Source organism: Taeniopygia guttata, chromosome 3, assembly GCF_048771995.1.
Source record: "Taeniopygia guttata chromosome 3, bTaeGut7.mat, whole genome shotgun sequence".
Lineage (NCBI taxonomy): Eukaryota > Metazoa > Chordata > Aves > Passeriformes > Estrildidae > Taeniopygia > Taeniopygia guttata.
In genome coordinates this window covers 50,847,786-50,867,013 of record NC_133027.1, presented here as the reverse complement: position 1 = coordinate 50,867,013, position 19,228 = coordinate 50,847,786, and the positions used below count along the sequence as shown (strand labels likewise).

Below are 19,228 nucleotides of genomic sequence, written 5' to 3'. Positions count from 1 at the left end.
ATCATGGTTACAGATAAGTATTTCTCATTAGTACCCTTGACACTGTCACGTAACAAAATCTGAGTGAAATCGCAGAGCTTTTCTTAGGTGACAGGAAGCAAAATTGCCTTTTTTTTTTTCCGAGTCTGTGTCAATAAACTAAATTCCCTGATTTCTGCAAATTATCTTGATTTCCGATAATAGTACTTGGTAGTTTTTGAGACATTGCATCTCCTATCTTTGATAGGATCTTATTATATGTGCCAGCACTAATGAAACAAATTGACTAGACAAAGAACTTAACAGGCTGATATTGCATGCTTTAATTTTAAAACTTTAGTAAAAGAAGAAAAAACAACTTTCTTGGAAAGCTTGCAGGGTCTGTTAAGAGAAAAAACCAAGAGCTTTCATTATCTATTATCATCTCCTAAATTTTTAATGAGATTAAAGTTTTGTCTTGATCTCTTCAGTTCTGGGGTTTTGGGGTTTTTTTTTTTTTGTTTTTGTTTGTTTGTTTGTTTGTTTGTTTGGGTTTTTTTGGTTTTTTGGGTTTTTTTCAGTGCAAGAAAAAATCAGTCATGCCATCTCAACAGGAATTTTAATGCTCAAGTAAATTAATTATGAATTATTATCTATTTTCCTGAAAATCACTTCCGTGATGTGGTCTCATTTCCTGTTTTTTTTTTTTTCTTTGCCAGATACCTGTATTTGCTGTTTTCTGAAGATGATCTTCTTCCATTTGAACACTGGGTCTTCAACACAGAGGCTCATCCTCTCCCTGTTCTTCACAAAGATGATGGAAATAAAGAAGAAAACCAGAAATAGATGAAGATTAATTTATACTTTTTTTCATTCCTTACGTTTCCAGGACTTGGGCACATGATTTGGTTTTAAATTCCTAAGTTAAATTTTTTTAATCAGGTGTTTTGCAGTCTGTTTTCTTTAACAGTAAATTTTTATGAATGTACCCAATTAATTATGGTAAAACTTAATCCTCTAATTCAGATTAATACCTTCTTAGAAATGAATTAGGGTATCTTCCCAGATTCTGTTAGGCTGCAGTGTCATTTTTACCAAAAAAAGCAGAAGGTCTGCATGTTACTTGTTTCCTGTTATGCTTTTATTTTGACTGCAAAATTCTTCTCTCCTCTGTGAGGAGATGTATGCTTTAAGCTGTAATATTTTGCCATGTTGCAAAAAGCCATATTGAATTAAGTATAAAGAGCTTTTTCCTTTTTTTTTTTTTTTTTTTTTTAAATGTTCTATATTAGTTTGTTTTGTGTGTCATCCAGGACAAATCTTGTGACTGTGACAGCCTCTTCTTATGCGGGTCTATCATTACTTGCTGGAGTATCTGATGTATTTCATTGTCAATGAAGTCTACCTAAGGGTATTTCCATCTCATGCAGACACAATTCTGAAACTGCAGTATAAGTTGAAGTTAGATTAAACTAGTTTCTATGGATTTAGCACATTAGTTAGCAGACCTTAGTTTTTCAGGTTTTGATTAGAGTATTGTAATAGAATAAATTGTTTCCTCCCTTTTCTAGGTGGTGTTATTCTTATGTCTTTAGTCAAGCTACTATGGAGTAAAATAAGGTAGTCATTTCATATTAAGAGAGAGACTATTAACCTTCTTTATATATTTAGTCCAGTAGCTTTCATTTGGTTGGTTGGCAAAAAGAAAACCACTCAATGACATTTTCCTGGAAGCTTAGAATTATATCAGATACAATTAGTTTGCTTTTCTGTTACTTTTGCAAAGATTTAGGTAAGTCCAGACTTGACACCAGACTTGATGGTTAATTGTCACAAAGCAATTTGATGTTTCTGTATGAATAAAGATAGACGTTCAGATGCCTTGAAGAAAACCTGTCTCCTGAAAAGAAGATAAGTCATTCAGAGAGGAAGTTACCTTGCACTGAACTAAAACTTTCTGACAACACTATCCCGTCTTAAGTAACAGAAATGCAACGTGCTTAAAAATATTCCTTAGAGTAGAGGCCTGACTTACTGAGGAAGGTAACAGCTTTGCCAAAAATGTTTTGTTCTGTGGCATCACCAAAGGGAAAAAGAAACGAGGCACGATTAATTCCTGTTTCTATGTGGTTTGAAGTGGTTTACATGATTTTTAAGTCTACCAGTGTTTTCATTTAGTGATGGGATGATGTCCATACATTTCAGGTAGGAAACACCTGGCTTCCCATTCTGAGAAAGAACATTATTCATTGACTGGACTGTAGTGAAACAAATCTGGTACTGAACAGTAACATTCTTGAATGGTATTTAGTAAGATAGCTCACATGTCTGGCATTGCTATTCACAGCTGAGGGAACATATTTGTTTAGGCTTTAGAGTACACTTTTCCTATGCTGACACAGGACTGCAGTGGAGGTTTTCTTAGGTAGAAGCCAAAAATAACTAATTACACTTTTATATATAGCAGCTGGAAGCTGACCCATAGAGTTTTCCCTCAAGTCTGTAAAGACAGCGCTGCCTGTTGCCTCCCTGCTGACAGAGGAGATGGCACCTGCCAAAGGTGTTGGTGTAGGGGGCAAGGCAAGGATCCACTGATGCTCCAGCACAGGCTTGGCAGAGCTGGGCATTCCCACACAGGAGTTATTGGGGTACCTTGGTGAGCTGGGCCACCCAGCACTGGGAGAATGGCTAGAAGTGGGTGTGCAGGTAAAGCCTGCTTACACAGAGCCAGGCACAGCAGCTCAAAACTTTTTGCTCCACTGTTTTTTAGGGTTTTTTTATTATTATTATTTTCTTTCTTTAAAGTATGGATTCTCTCATGTCACAGCAGGTTTCTGAACCCAACCAAGCTAGGATGAGGTCTTGACACTCTCTTCTCTGTTGAAAAGCAGAAATTCTGCTGCTTTTGATTCTCCAGAATTTGTACCATTGGAGGACTATACTTCACTGTATTTCTTTATAAACGTTACTTATAAGAAAGATTTTTTTTTCCCACCCCCTGAACCACCATAGCTGTGGAATAAAACCAAAATATTTTCTCTCTTTTTAGCATGTAACAATAATTACTTTTTTCTTAGTTATGTTTACTGGGTCACCTGCTGCTACTGCCCCCCACATGCATGTGCTGCTTTAGACCTCATCTCAGTGAAATAACTACTCAAACAGAAACAGTCTTTGGGAAGTCTGTTTTCTAAGCCACTTTCTACATGGTTTTCTTAACCAAGGTTTACTTCCCCCAGCTGTCTGTAGTGATGTTGCTGGTACTTCGCGAGCTGAAGGGAAGACTAGAGAAGCAGACAGGTTTTCTCCATGTTTCAAAAGCAGGTTCCAGTCACACAGCTCAATGTGCATTGGGTCTTATGTGCTTAAATATAAGCATCATGGTTGTTTCCTTGTAAAACCGACATTTCATATGAATTTTTCTTAGCATGGGAGTTAGGATGATTTGAAAGAGCACAAATCTGATGTGGTATTGGTATTCAGGTTGTATGTACAAACTGCACTATACTGTACTTTTTGTAAAGTAATGTAAGTAGACGAGAAGATTGTACAACATGTAGATCTGCCAGCTGTAAGAAAAAAAAACTTCTCATAAACTGAGAATATATAGATTTTTCTTTTTTTTTTTTTAATAACCCCAAAGCACCAAAGTTAGAGCAATCATTTTCAAACAGTCCACTGCTTGTTAGATCAGTAAGATAACATGCATTTTAATTCCCATTCACATAACTAACTTCATGAAGTGTCTAGTGATGGTGACTTTGTGTTCCCAGTCATTCGTAAGAGCAAAAGAAATTGCTTATTGTTGGGGGGAGGGAGTGGCAGGGGGGAGAAGACAGTGACATGGACACATTATCTTTGCATAAGCACACTGCCCACACTTCTTCCATTTCTTTGTAGCATAATAATGCATTTAAATCAACATATGTTGAGTCCCAAGAGGTAAATCCATTTAAATAGCACCAACATTGTTTCACAGGGAAAAAAAATATTTTTTGATTGTTTGTGAGATAAATATTGCATATGTGTTGGTTATACACAGATTTTTGCAATGCCCAATGGCTCACTGTTTCTATGGTAACTTCATACATACCCATTTCTATTTTGTATTTAAATTGGTTTTGATTTGTACATATTCCATTTAGTCTTTTCATCTTTATATAAACTGAAATTATGGAATACATAACAGATCAAGATGCTTAATTTTTAAGAACTTATATTTGTAAAAAATTTCTCTATTGTGAATAAAGTCTTTTAATATATCTGTTCAACTGGTTATACTTTTTTTTAATGTGTGTTTCAGAAGTAACTATAGGAACCTGCTGCATATTCTGGTTTAGCTGCTGTACTCACAAATTTTTGTCAGTACTCTGTGTACTTGTTAAGATGCTGTTCTTAATTAATGTGAGTGTATAGAATTTCTACCACTGAAATAAGTTTCTAGGAATTTTTGTCAATAAAATTCAGCATACCAAATATATTTTGGTAGAAAATGAACCTGCTAATGAAAAGAGAGAAGCTGGAAAGTGTGAGGTGGCAGGCAATAAGCACAGTGAAGGTCAGTCACTACAATTCATGCTCTGCACAACACAAGCGGGCAAAGCTAAATGCCATTTAGGAGCAAACAGTGCAGTAGAGATGACAAGGCTGTCACAGTGCCCAGCGTTACATGACCATGTAATGAAATCCTGTCGTTAGCCCATGCTCCAGAGGAGAGGGAAACAGTTGTCATAGGAACTGTAACTGTATTTTGTTTCAGAAGGACGTTAAGATTTCCAATCTAAATATTGAAATAACAGCTACACCTCCTGGATAACCTTTTTTTCTCTGTTTAGTAGAAAGCCTCCTCCCAAGTTAATACTGAAATAAACTGCTGTGGTTTTACAGAACAGTCTCAGTAGTATCAATTTCTGTCAAAAGACTTACTCATTAGATCAGCTTAAATAATTTTTGAGGGTAGCTCTGAGATTTTGTTGCAGCAGTTTCAGCTACACAGTGAAGTCCTTGGGGCAGTCAGCAGGCAGTGAGTGCCTGGCTGCAGCTGGCCCCAGGACTAGACAAACTGCTACTCAACAAGGCAGACATTAACTCGTGCAAACTTTCCTGCAGACTGGGATTCAGAAGAGATGTAAATGCAAGCCTGGGTTAGAATTTCAACCAATTCAGTCTCCTTAATTGGATGATTGGTGTGGCTTGTTTTGTGCAGGGGAAAAGGGAACTAGGAGCGAGTTGACAATTAGTCAAGACAAACAGGATTTGCGCCATTTGCATTGTCCTATGGCCTTACTCTATCACAAGAGGAACTCAGCACTCACATGGCAGCATCTGCTATGGAAACAGCCCTTCATCTGATCTGCCTTAATCTTGGGATTAGTCTGTCCTTGTTGATCTCAAATGCAGAAGTTACACATTGAAAAGCAAGCTGCCAAACCCAGGAAATGGTCACTGAGACTCAAGAGTTCTGCTCTGAATACTGCAAGAGGTAAACCACAGGGTTTTGCTCTCCCCTGGGTTTATGCATTCATACACACACTGAGTGGTAGATGGAACAAGTCCCACACCTGCAGAATCCAGCTAGAGCCCAGCAGGCTGTTAGCATTCAGCATTATTCCAAAGCCAGCACCTTCATGACCCTCATGTCTCAGGTACCTGCTGCTCTGTCTGCATCAGCTCTCACTCACCCTGTAAACTCACCATAATAAACTCTCCCACTGGAAGCCCTTCTAAAACTTTCACGTGCTCTCCAAACTCTGTGCACACTTTGTGGCCAAGTTGTGGAAGGTTGTTTACCTTTTACCATTCTCATGCTGACATTTTAAATGACCTCTCTCATTAATATTTTGTGCCTTCATTCCAGTTGTGTGTTGCTTTCACATCATCAAAGTAGGTCAGAGCTAATAGTTAGTCTTGAGCACCTGAAGTTAATAAAAGAAAAGTCATCTTTTTTTAAAAAAGTTAATTAAAAAAATTGTCAGTGTGCTTTTAATGTACTATAGCAATCTTGTCTAGAAAAAATACTATTGTACATGTCTTACTTTAATCCAAAACATGAACATTTCTCATTAAAAAAGTGAGAGTACATGCAGACTCTATTTGTGTTTTATACTAAGATATATTTACAGATCTAAGCAAAACTTACAACTATCCACTTCTGCCATAGGATTTGATAGACTGTAATATAGTTCTCAGTATCTAATTCTCACTTCTTTCTGTTCCAAAGCAAAAAATGAGGAGGCAACAGTGTCACACTGAAGTATATGAACATTTTCCAATAGAGCATTAATTGGCTGGTCGTTGCTGAATCCGGCTTGGGCAATCTTCCATCTTAATATCCATGGTGTCACCAAAAATGGGCTAATAGGGAGAAATTTCTTGCATCAATGAACATTTTTTCTTTCTAAAAATAACTTCTACTGCAAGAGAACCGACTCCATTTAATTCAGTGGCAAAATTGTTCATTTAAGCAAAGTCAATTTTTCACTCAGAGGAAACAATTCTATAGAATTTTACACGGAGACTTGTCAAGTGGATACAGCCTAAGGAACACTTGAAAAAAGGCAGCAGGCATGCTATGTTTCTCTCTTCTTTCTTCTATTTTTTAATATCCTACAGATTATCTGTTTCTCAAATATGGTTTAAACAATAAACATCATGTATGAATTTATTCTCACTAAGCAAACTCTCCATCTTCTTATCACTCAGAGCCGTTTTTCCCAGTGAAAACAAATCAGTGGTTTCAATTCAGCTGTTGCTTGGCTTCTTTAATGAAAAAGTGTGCGTGTCTTAACTTGAATAGCTTCAACAAAATTTGAAGCTTTCTTTTCTCTATCATTCTAAAATGTTTTAATATATCACATATATCACTCTGTTTCCAACACTGGCTGCCAAATACACACAAAGCCAAATCTTTGGCTTTCATATTTTGCATACAAAATCCTACAGCCTCTTTCCATTTCTCAGCAGAAATTTTACAGCCAGACACAGTAGTGAGTTCCCATTTTGTGGGACTCCATTAATTTTATGAAATATGCTGACAACTACTTACAAGCATGACATAAATATTATATGTTAAAATAGAAGTACACTTGTCAAATAAGAGGCCATTTTGGTATGCATTATTAATAATAACCATTTCTACTCTGTAGTGCCATAAAGGTAAAGCAAGTTACGTAGACACATTCTCTTCCTGAAAATTTTTACAACAGGAGATAAGGTAAATCTAAGTCACTGGGCAATTATTCAAACATGAAAAGGGCATAGGGAGATCAGCAGTGAAAAGAGTAAGGCAAAATGGGTCACTGAAAGCACTGGGTTGAAAGGAAGATGGCAAAGAAACAATGACATAACTTACAGACAGGAGCTGCTGCATGAGGCAAGATGATCCATGAGAACAGTAGGGTACTTCAGAATGGAGGAGGAGGAGGAAAATCAGAGATAATGGGTATGAATCACAAGCTGGGCACTTCAAAAGCATCATCTTCAGACAGGCCAAGAATTGAAAAATGGCACTTCCTTTCAAGGACAGGGGCTCACAGAGCAGACATGCTACAGAGGGAAGCTGTAGTGTGCCTGTTCTGCATCTGCAAGGGCACTGACTTTGAAAATCATACATTGAAATCAGTCACTGAAAACATTTACAACAACCAGAAATAAAAATATTTTAAAAACATTACCCAAATATTACCCTGCACTGCAAGATGGTCTCCTGTCCTCTCACACTCCAAAATTTCCCTCCCTCATCATGGTGTATCTATGCATCTCTGTGCTTCCCATGGCACAGGAGGCTGCTGGATGGCTGAACATCTGCCTGCCCATGGGAAGCAGTGAATTAATTCCTCATTTTGCTTTGCTTGTATGCGCAGCTTTTGCTTTCCCTGTTAAAGTGTCTTCATCTCAACGCAGGAGTTTTCTGGCTTTTACTCTTCCAGTTCTCTCCCCAGTCCTGCTGGTGGGGGAATGAGGGAGCGGCTGCCTGGGGTTAAACCACAACACCAGGAAAAGTTGCAATTATTTGTGCATAGCTTTCCTTCCTCGGGTTATTAACTCTCTGTCTTAGCTTCTTCACTTCACATTCACTTGAACCCCCCACTGGATTTATGCTTTCACTTGGAGGTGGGAATCTAGAGGCATTCTTAAAGTAAATCACCAAGAGATGCATGCAGACCTTTAAAGGTTAGGAGAGATGGAGATTTCCCTGAACTCACACAGCTCTCTTCCCTGCCTACCCAGACCTCAAGCATTTGTACAGCTTCCTATATTGGAATTTTTTTTTTTTTTTTTTTTATCCTGGTGGCAAATCCCAGCCCAGGCTGCAAAGCATAAGGATTAGCACTCGGGCTCGAGTGATCACTGGGGACTTCAGCAAGTCCTAAGCTGAAGCTGTTTGTAGCATTCAGCCAAGAGTCCCAAATTGTTGTAAACAACAGCATTCACAGATCTGCAGCATGTTGAGCTCATTAAAAGCCCAGAAGTACCAAAAGTACTATATGTGATAGTAGTGACACGGCAGCATCTTCACAGTAATTTAGGGGAATGTTATAAAGAGGCACAAAGTATTTTTCTGTCTCCAGTTACCAGCCATAATGTGTAAAAAATTCATTAAGAAAGGGCAGCCTACACATCATCACCACTCAGAGGAACCAGAAAGCCCACAAAAATGAAAAGAGAAACATAATCATTATATTAATTACTGATAATGTAAGGTTTAGCAACTCCATTTCCTATTATAATGGCCCAGCTTCAAAAAGACTGATGCAAACACTTCTTAGGAAACAAAACACCAGTACAAATGAGCCAGTGTCCTTGCTTAGCTTCCTTAAGAGACTAAAATTGCTGAAAGTGACTAGGTTAAGTAAAAATGGATATTTTGTGGGATTTAATCCATCGACACCAATAAATAGACATTACCCACACTGCAGAACCAATGCATTCTTGCTATCCCATCGCTTTTATGAAGCACCTATTTGAACCTTTGAAAACCAGAGACCATCTCAGAGTCAATCCCAAACTCCTCTCTTGCTCCACCTTCAAAAGTAAAACACGCATCACCACTGCTGTCCTTCCCCACAGTGGCAGAACAAGGTTCCAAGGTTCTCCAGAGTTAGCAATGCAACGTCTGTACCTCTTTTCATGCTTTTTTTTTCTTTTTACATCCACCTCATCCTCGCCCAAGTCCCTAATTTCAGGCAATCTCTAAACTTTGAGAGGGAGCTGCCATTAAGCCCACACCACAGAGCAGAGCTCTGACTTTCCTTTAACTCAGGGATTTTCACAACACTCTCACTAGTAACAGTCCTGTAAGGAAATTCCCAATCACATTTCATTTAATTTCATTCCCAAGCATTGACATGCCTTCAGAAAAGCTTATTTGTCCAACAAGGTAGGTACCTTAGAAGATGATGTACTTCATCTGAGTCTCATAATGCCTACTCCCACAGGCCCTAATCTTTTTATTACTATATGACTTTAAAACCAAAAGATGTTTGCTTTTCTTTCAAGATTACTTTCTCTGTCCCCAGGAAAGATGTGAAGACTGAAACACACTTGGAACAAATATATCAGCCACAGGAGAAGGAGAGGAGGAAATGCTCTTATTCAAACATAGCAATAGAGCAGCACCACACCAGAGTCCTATTTTCTGGTGCCTCACATGGGGAGAGCAAATCCCTCTACAAACTAGCCAAGAATTAGATCTGTATTTACAGCAGCATGTACACCACACACACTGAATGATTCACCCGAGGTTACAGAGCCAGGCAGTCAAACCCCCTCAGCACAGCTGCCAGCTCTCAGCTCCACTCAGCTTTCCAGCTGCTAAACAATAATCTTCTTCCCATCCCCATGTAAGACATGAGCCAATTTTACTTTTATGAGACTAAATTACCTCTATTCATCTCCTGTCGCTGTAAATGAGTTACTAGTGAACTCTCTCGTTTCTCAAAATTTTATTCACAAATGTCTTTATAATTCCGTTTACCTGTACATGAAGAGATACATGCTGTTTGTACAAGTATAAATCAGGTATGATTTACTTTGCATTAAGTTGCTGTTTCTTTTACTGCTGGAGAAGAGACAAGTTTAAGTAGTAAAAGCAAGCAAAATTTTTTTAAAAAATTAGAAGCAGAGAGACTATGGCTAATATGCCTTAAATGGGAGAAGGTTTCAGGAGTCAGACTCAAAGAGACAGCACCGTGAAGCAGCAAGCACAACACATGTCCCTCAACATGTGGGAGCAGACTTAGGATGCCTCCTGCGTCCTTTCTTTGCGTTCCCTGTGATCCCGGCACACTCCATTCAGATTGCTCCACGAACAGTTGGGTGCAGTCAGGAGTCTGCCACACAAGAGTGCAAGAATAACCGTGAATAAATTGGTGCAAAGATCTACTCAAAGGGATACCAGGAGGTACCTTCATGTTCCACTATGCACAATGAGACAGGGCAGCAGGTAAACGGTCATGGCCTGACAACACTCCTGGAAAAAACATTAGATTTCTAACCATAGTCCATTTCTCAATGGTGATTTAGGCCATATGGGTTTGTACCTCTCCAAGGGCTTTCTAACCTCTCAGGTTGATCTCAGACAATTTTTTACCAGAGAAAAAGTGCTCCAGTTCCACTAACAATCACACACCATAAAAATACAACATTAAGAAAAAGGAGAGGGGATTTACGACAGCTTTTGATCCCATCAAATGTGGTGGTGGTAAATCAGTGGGGAATATGGAGCTGCTCACTTTAGGAAAAATAGGAGCCACACAATCAGACATCAGTAACTCACGGCAGCACTGCTTGCTGCTCTCAGCAAGAGGGATATCAGGCAGGGGTGGGGAGGCACCTGCACCCCAGCAGGAGCTGCAGTATTTTGGAGGCAGCAGCAAGGGAAATTAGCAGGTTGTGTTGTGCAAGCTCAGGTCCATAAGGAAGAACCTTTGAGCAAAGACTCTTCTTTAAGCCAAAGAGAACAAGTAGCTCCTTAGCATCTATACCTGCAACCAAGTTATTTTTCCCTTGTGGGAATGCCCAAAATGTGCCAGATCCTTCTCCCAGAATGAGGAGGCTCCCTCCATCGGCAGCATATACTTTTACAAAATGAAAAAGAAGTCATAATTTCCAAATAAGCATCTCTTATGCCTATGAGGGTGGTTTTTTTTGTTTTCCCAGTCTTGTGACCTTTTTCAGGCTGCTTTTGACCTTCTTTGATAGCTTGGGAACTACAGTCACATCAGCGTTTCTGTAGCCAAAACTTAAAAAAATTCTTGTAAGAACCATATAAAGAAGATGAATACTTAACAATTTTTTCTCCTTCGCTAAACAGAAATAAGCAAAGCCCTGGGAGTTGTTTGGCTTTCTTTGGAGTTTCATTTAAGGGCAGGTAAGAGGGAAAAAAAAAAGGATCTTTTACTAAAAAGTAAGTCTACTACAGTTCAATGCATTTAGAATTCCCAAGTTTTCAATTAAAACCTGGATCAAAGTAACAATGAATGCCAGTTGGAAAGACTGCATTCATCTGAAAACAGAGACTAATAAGTCCAGAGCTTTCCAAAGCCATCACATTCAGCAGCCCCACAAGGGATGGAGAGGAACAGCACAGACCTGCTCAGCCAGCTGGGCTGTCAAGTGGCTTTTATTTCCCTGTGCAAGAGAGCAGGAAAGGTGTTGAGCAGATGATGAAAAAATGGGGGGAGGAGGGCAGAACGTCAGAGGAAACAAATTCATAAGAATAATTTAATTTAGAACACTAAATTAATCAAACAAAATAGAGGAACAGATGCGAAGGGATTTGAAACTCCTTCTTGGATCATATCCCCTTAACTTTACTATACTCACAATCTGAATGTGATCTTATTTATTCAGAATATCGAAACCATATTAATTAAGCAATAAAATGCTCCAGACCGCTTGTTGTTAGGATTATTTACATACTCTGTGTGTTAAAGGGGGAGGAGGAGAAATTAGTATCTCCATCCTGAGGGGTGACTAAAGGCTAGAGGAAACAATTCTAGGCTTTTTATAGCACAAAAGATTCCTCTTTGCTGTTGGAGCACTTGCCACACTCAGTTTTTCAAAGGACTCTGCTAATTAAGATATGTACTTATACAAGCAAATATTTGGCTGTCTCAGTGCTGCTGTTATCTCCCCTGTGAAGCTGAGAAAACCAAGGAATAAGGAGATCTGAAATTTCCCCTCTCTGACCCTGCTAAGGAGACTAAGCCAGGCATCTGCACTAACCACAAGGTGATTAGTACAGCGAGGACAAACAGATAGAAATCTAGATGAGACTCCTGGGGAGCCTGCCAAGGAACATGTTGCCTTCCCAAGCAGAAGCTGTGCCACTCTTCACGCTGCCATATAACTGATATGGGACCTTGGGCAGCAAGCTACAGAGCCCAAGGAGGGGCATTGGGTTTGCCTCTGAGGTAGCCAACAGAGGTCACACCACTGACTTCTCTGGCTGGCCAGGCCTGCCTGTTATTACAAAGCTGTGGTGTGCAGGACACAGATAATTCTGCCTATACAAACAAACTTAACAAACAAAATTACGAGCAGGAAAGCAAGGAGGGAGTCATCAGTGGGTACTTGCCTAAATACTTCGTGTAACAGAGGCAATATGAAAGTCATTTTCTTTCTTCACACAAAAAGAGCTTACTTTAGAATCCTTGCCCTGCCTTCAGGTTTATCAGAGATGGTTCCACAATCTCTTCCAGAAGGAAAGAAATAAAGTCTGCTTGTGTTGAAGCTGGATTCACATTTAAGGGACACTGCCGATCTCCCAAGCAGCTAACACGGGCCCTCACACCTGTGTAATTTATTGACACAACAGCATCTGTGCTCCAGGTGCCTTCACTACTTCCTAATTGTTTTCCTTTGGAGAAGGATGAACCATTACTACCTGAGCTTTTCTTCATAGTTTTAGGCTTCCTAATCTGAGGTACCAGCCAGTCCCTGCAGAGCAGTGAGGAACTGATGCCCGAGTAAGCACAGCTGAGAGAGGAAGGTGGAACCTAAAGCCTCTCATGGCCTGGGCTCAGTACAGAAGACAGATTTAAAAAAAAAAAAAAGTCAGTTTATATGAGGAAAGCTCAGTCCTGCTGGGAACCCTACATGTATATCATGTTAGTTAAGAGCATAGACTTCATCACTGCTGAGGACAAACTGTTATTTTCTCCGTTGAAAAGTTTATACACTTCTTTTCTCTTGCAAGAGAATGCTATTTTATTGATTTCCCTTCAGAGACTACCTGCAGGAAGGAGACTTCATTGGTAAGAAAAAAAATTTTCAGCCACCAGGGTGACAATATTATAGGATGCAACAGTTATCCTATCTAACCTTGGATACAGCTGCTCAAAAGGATTTTCCCTCCCCTGAATCACTTTCAAGGATATTGTTTTTCTCCCACAACCGAAATATTTGTATTGAAAACTGTATTCTACCTTGCCCTCAAATAAGCATCTTGTCTATATGTACAGTCACAGGGAGACTATATAGGCTGTATATTCCAGGCAGTAAAAAGCTTTGAATTGTTTCCTCTAGCCTTTAGTCACCTCTCAGGATAGAGATACTAATTTATCCCCCCTCTTTAACACACAGAGTATGTAAATAATCCTAACAACATCTGGACCATTTTATTGTTTAATTAATATGATTTCAATATTATTAATAAATAAGATAGATTGCTGTACTGAAACCCACAAAGCCTATGTTCAGTCAGTCACAAAAAGAGATAACACTGAGGAATGAGTAGAAGAGTTTCTATCAGAGCAGGAGATTACTGATCTAACTCAGTTACCTGGGAGGCCTGAAATGCTATTTTAAATTGTGTCATTACACAGTAAGGAATTAGAATTATTCATCATGTCTAACCTAACCTCATTACAGCTTCCACTGGGAATAATTATTTCAAAACATTTCTCGCTCTTCAGAACCTAAGGGCACAGTTATTGAGTCTTCCTGAACTTGGCTCAAATGACTTCTCTAAATTCTAGGGAGCTGCTCTGCACAAAGTGAACCTATCTAAAAACTAATCTTATTTGCAGCAAAGAAACACAGACAGCTGCATTACACATTCATCTACCTGCCTGGCCCCACAATCACATCACAGCCTGTCACTGTGTCACTCACATTCCTTTCCATCCCAAAAATGCTTTGCCCCAGGTGGAGAATCCCACCTTACAAGTCAGGGCAATGCTACTGCTAACAAACTGTTACAAAGCAGACCTACCCAAAATCAGGGTCTTTTCCACTTTGTCTGACCCTTCCCTGCAGAAATGGAAGGGCAATAAAATATGTGTCATCATATACAATTTACAACTTATGTAAGGTTTGGAGAAACCTCTCATGCACCCCTCATCAGTTACTGGCAGACAAAACTTTTCTAAAACAATGGCTTATAGGGAGGACAATACAGACAGTACTTTACTTGCAGAAAATGGGTCATTGCAAATATTTCTTTCAAAATCTTGTCTGATTTGTGAGGATCAGAGTGTACTTATTAAGAAATGTGAGGTCAGAAAAAAACTGCATTAGGTTCTGGCAATAATGTTAGCACAGCTGTATGAGATTATCAAATTGCTGTTTAATGGTGTAGCTAGAAATGGTCTCTCAGTAATATTTCAGATTCTTTTCACAAAGATGAAGTTCCAATGAAAATATGTGCTGTGACTTCTATCACTCAGGTCTTGACTTGTCTAATACCATTTTCTATTTTATATATAAATTAGCCTGTTCAGATCCGACCTTTTTCCTTTCAACGATTTTTAATGTTTTTTTAAATAGATCCAGAGAGCTGACATCCAAAGAGAGTTGAGATGGACGATGTTCTCCTCCAGTGTTTTAAACTCAGATGTTCTGTCTGCTGAAAAAAGGTACATTATATCTTCAGCTCAGGAATATTCTTTTACATTGTTCTGATCTAAAATTATGACAAGTACAAAGTAGGTATAAACATTCGTTCTGTTTCCCAGTAAGCTACTTAAGACTTCTGGAGACAATTCAGAATTGAAATAGCCTCTCCTGAAATTAGCAGACATAAAATTATTTCATCTGTACAAATAAACAGATTGTGATACATTTCCTGATTAGCCAGAAGAGCCCAGCAAGAGAAGATTAAGTAAACCAACAGACGTAAAAGCAAGACATAATATCTCATCTAAGCAAAATGTTGAAGTGCTAAACAAAATGAAAGAGGACAAAGGCATTTGTAAAAGTGGCCCGCTGTTTGTCTGTATGCTTCTTAATTTTCAAAGCTTTTATCAAGTCATAAATAAATTATATTTTTCTTTCATAGAGTTCCAGTAACCATTATTTGGTAGTTAGGTTTGTTATCTCAGATTTACAAGGATTTCAAGTTACAACATTAATGTATTACACAGGTCCAAATAAATTTGTAACAATGTAAATAAGCACAATATAAGCAATAGAAACAATATAATCACACCACCAATTTTCAACAATACAAAACTTCTATGTTTGAGCTTTGACCAACATGCCCCAGAAACTTTGGTCTGCTGTTTGAAAATTGACCTCTCATTCAAAACATACGAAACAAAGACTATTCCTGTTAATGAAGGAAATGGGCAAGGTTTCCTTTCAATGCTCTGCTAACTTCTTTTAAGAAAAGATAATTTTTGACACTCATTCAGGAAACCTTTTATTAGTACCAAGAACTCTGAATGATCCTTCAGTAATCCTACTGTTGTTTTCAACAAAGAACAAAGAGGGTTCAGGAATATTATTTTCAACATATGCATATTCTTATAGCATGGTATATATTTATATCAACAGCCCAGCACCTTCATTGCACTTAACTGGGAAAGTGAGACAGGAATGAAAATTATACCAGTTTTTCAGTGAGGTACATAGATCTGGTTTAGGAGGCTTAGGAGCTGGTGGGTTTGGGGTTAGTTTAGCCCTGCACTCAGCACTGTAAAATTCAACCTGGTCCAGTAACACATTAAGCACTTTGCTACCTCAGTTTTTCCAATGAGACAAAATGCAAAATTAAGCATTTTAGGGCTCTTGGAAGCATACCTCCTTCTACAAACGTGGTTCATTTCTCACTGCTATGATTTGTACCAAAATTCTTCACTCTGCCCCCAAGCGAGATCTGGTTATATCCTCAGTACCCCAGTCTCTTGCTTCTCTGCCTTACACTAAGAGATGGCCTGTTAGTTGCTGTCAGGACAATCAGCAAGAGCATCAGTCAGAGCATTTAATAAGTTAAAGATCGGCGGGTGATCTCTGAGGCAAGGTTTTCCCTGCACACATACACTGTACACACAACTTGTGGCTCTAAACTTCACCGCGTAAGCGTAAATCAAACAATCAGATACAGCTTAAAACACGCCAAAACACACTAAGCAAACAGTAGTTTCTTTTGCCCTGGTGTGAAGAAAAACAAACAAACAAAAAAGTACATTTAATTAGAAGCAATTGTGTGTGAAATGTTTTACGGCCACTCAGCACTGCCACAGCCTCTACAGCGCGTGTGGGTGAGCTCTGACAGGGCTGTGCTGCCACCCTCTGTCCTCAGCCCTCCAAGTACCAGCAGCTAATATTGGGGTGAAATTAACTTCTCCTCAGCCTGGGAATCTGGGAAGGTTAAATTCCACATCGTACAAGCAGCTATCAGAGCATGGGGAATCTTGTTTCACTTCCCAAACATATTTAGGTCTGCTGAGCATCCTAATGCTATCCATAACACTGTGATTGCAGGACCATTTGGAGGCCTGTGGTAAAAAGCCTTAGCTCAGAGGAAGAGCCTTGATGAAGCAGCTTGTGAATACCTGCAGCTGCACTCAGCATGTCAAAAAAGGAGAAAAACCCAAAGCTGATTCCACACTCATAAGAACTGCACCAATTCTGCTCTGGTGATATTGTTTAGGTCCTTAAGGTCACCACGTCTGCTTTATAAGTCCAGATTTACTCCATGATAGCCTTTAGAAACAAATAAACTTAGGCACTGTTACATCTTCATGTTTTCTGGATTTCAGGGTGTGTTTATATGGCTCATGTTTGAAACTGTAGAAAGGCACCTTCCCTTGCATGTCCCAAAATGTCCCAAAGGATCCCTGCTTTGCAAGGCTTGTCACTGTAAAGAGAGGCTCGGGATTTTCCCTGTCACACTGACTGGCACTGGCTGGCCCTGAGTATTTTCCATGAAATTGAGAGATAGGCTATTTTGTCCACAGAATCCTCTCCCAGACTGGACTTTTTGAAGGATTTCAGCTGCACATTTGTGACTTTATGAGGGAGGGTGGAGCTCTTAATATAGATGGAGATCTGAAAAACAACACAGACCCTAAACCATAAAGGAATGGAGCAATATCTGAATCAAGAGGAAAGGCAAAGCAACTTCCACCTTTCTGCCTAGAGAGTGCCTGGCTCCAGCCCTTCGACTCAACGTCAAATAACTCTTCTAGTTCCACGTTTAAGCATTTCATCAAGAAATCAAGAACCATGATAAGAAAGACCAGATTAATCAACTCTGAGTGGTCACTAGGTCAAATACACACATTTCTAGCTAGCTATATAACAGCAAGAAAAGAAGCCCTATGGCTGGTGACATGGGAGGCCTGAGCAGAATACAAACAGCCCCATCCTCAGTCTGTTAAACTCACTTTTCCATAAGAACTGTCAATGTCTCTTTTGAGGGATTCTGTCTGCTCTGAAAGGAGTGCATAAAACATATCATTAAGCTGAAAAGAAGGATAAATGCAAATAAAACTTTCTCTTTTGTGTTCTTTTTCCACAGGAAGGGGAAAATACAAACTACAGCAACAAGCTGGAGTCCAAAGAAAGCTGACCGTTTCTTAAAAGGCTGTTAAACATTAACAGTGTTCTACCATAAAGCAGCAAGTTTACATGGAGACAATTTTACATGGTATTTTTACACTTCTACAAGGGGCAAAGCAGTGCCCCAATGCTTTGTAAAGCCTAACTTTAGGCACACTTGAAACACCTAGGCAGAGCTCTGCAAACTACAGGGAAGAGGGAGGGGAAAGACCTTCAGGGTGGGACAAAGTCATTCCAGGATATGTAGTTATTTCTAGATGGCTTTGCTCTGCTTGCCCTTCAGTGTTTTGCTGTTTCTGTCATTTTTAGATTGTGTCCCTCACAGCACTATTATGCTTTGCAATGTTTGGAAGTCATAAGTGCCCTTTTGCACTCATTAGGGCTCTCAGCAGAAAGTGGCTGTAAGTGTAAAAATAAGTCGTGATGTCAAAGTGTCTGGCAAGAAAAGAAAGCAGAAATTATGGAAGGAATGAAAGTAATACACAAGGGAATATGTCAGCCTCTCCTTCCTGGGCAGGGGAGAGTTCATATGTTGGCCGGGGTCACTATAAATTTGCTAAAGCCAGCCTCCCATTAGCAGGCTGCTGAGCTGTGTTTGGGTGGGAGGTGGAAGGAAGGACAGAAAAGGCATTGGCCTTTCACAGCTACAGCTCCCAGTCATGCCAAGTAGAATGACAAAACCACTGTCATCTTACAGTTAGGAAGGTCACCTTTGTGGGTGATTATGACTTTAACACAAGCTGTAAGGACCACACCAAGCAGCATGTGCACAAATACACACACCCACATGCACAGGTAAAGGTGAGATCTAAAGACATTCTAGCTGTGCATGGACTTGTGAGGCTAAAGACACATTGTAAAAACTGTAATAGGCGTGACTCTACTTGGAGACCTCAAAATCACAACCTTAGAAAGCCCCAGGAGATATGAGTAATGCATGTGTTCACTTGCATCCCCACTAGTACATAAAATTTTCTGCAGAAGGGAATCAACATTTTCACACCAATGACAGCCTCTCTCCTAGAGAAAAAACAGCCTTGTATGAAAATAGCCTGTATTCACTGACCCTAAGAAAGAAGCAAACATTGCTTTTCTCCTCCTGTTGATCAACAGCAACTTCAAAATATCTCCTAGAAGACAGAACTTTCCCGGCCCTCTGACACAGAACAGCTCCTTCAGTTTTGCTCCTTGCAAATATATTGGTTTTCCAAATCAAACCACAAAGTTCACCACCAGCATGAAGTCAGTGTCTCGACTTTATACTCCCCCTCTGGTGCTCAACAAAAACCTGAGGCTCCACTGGTCTTATCTCAATTATCTCAATACCATTTCTCTATCATACTTATTGTCTGATTCTTTCCAGTTCAGCTTTCACCCTTCTCAGCACCAAAATCCCTCCTGAAATTCCAGATGGCATCTTCCTTATTGAGTTTTGTATTTGGTTTATTTTACGTTGTCTCAATTTGTTTGTTCAACTACA

General features: G+C 39.4%; 1 protein-coding gene across 1 annotated transcript in view; it reads left to right on the top strand.

The window, feature by feature from the left end:
• MAN1A1 (mannosidase alpha class 1A member 1) overlaps nt 1–4,220 on the top strand; it is a 138,825-nt gene extending 134,605 nt beyond the window's left edge. The window contains exon 12 of the mRNA XM_030267798.4: nt 678–4,220. Within this exon, the coding sequence (XP_030123658.4) occupies nt 678–804 (127 nt within the window). The 3' untranslated portion in view covers nt 805–4,220. The remainder of the gene's footprint in view (nt 1–677) is intronic.
• Nucleotides 4,221–19,228: the final 15,008 nt, after the last annotated feature.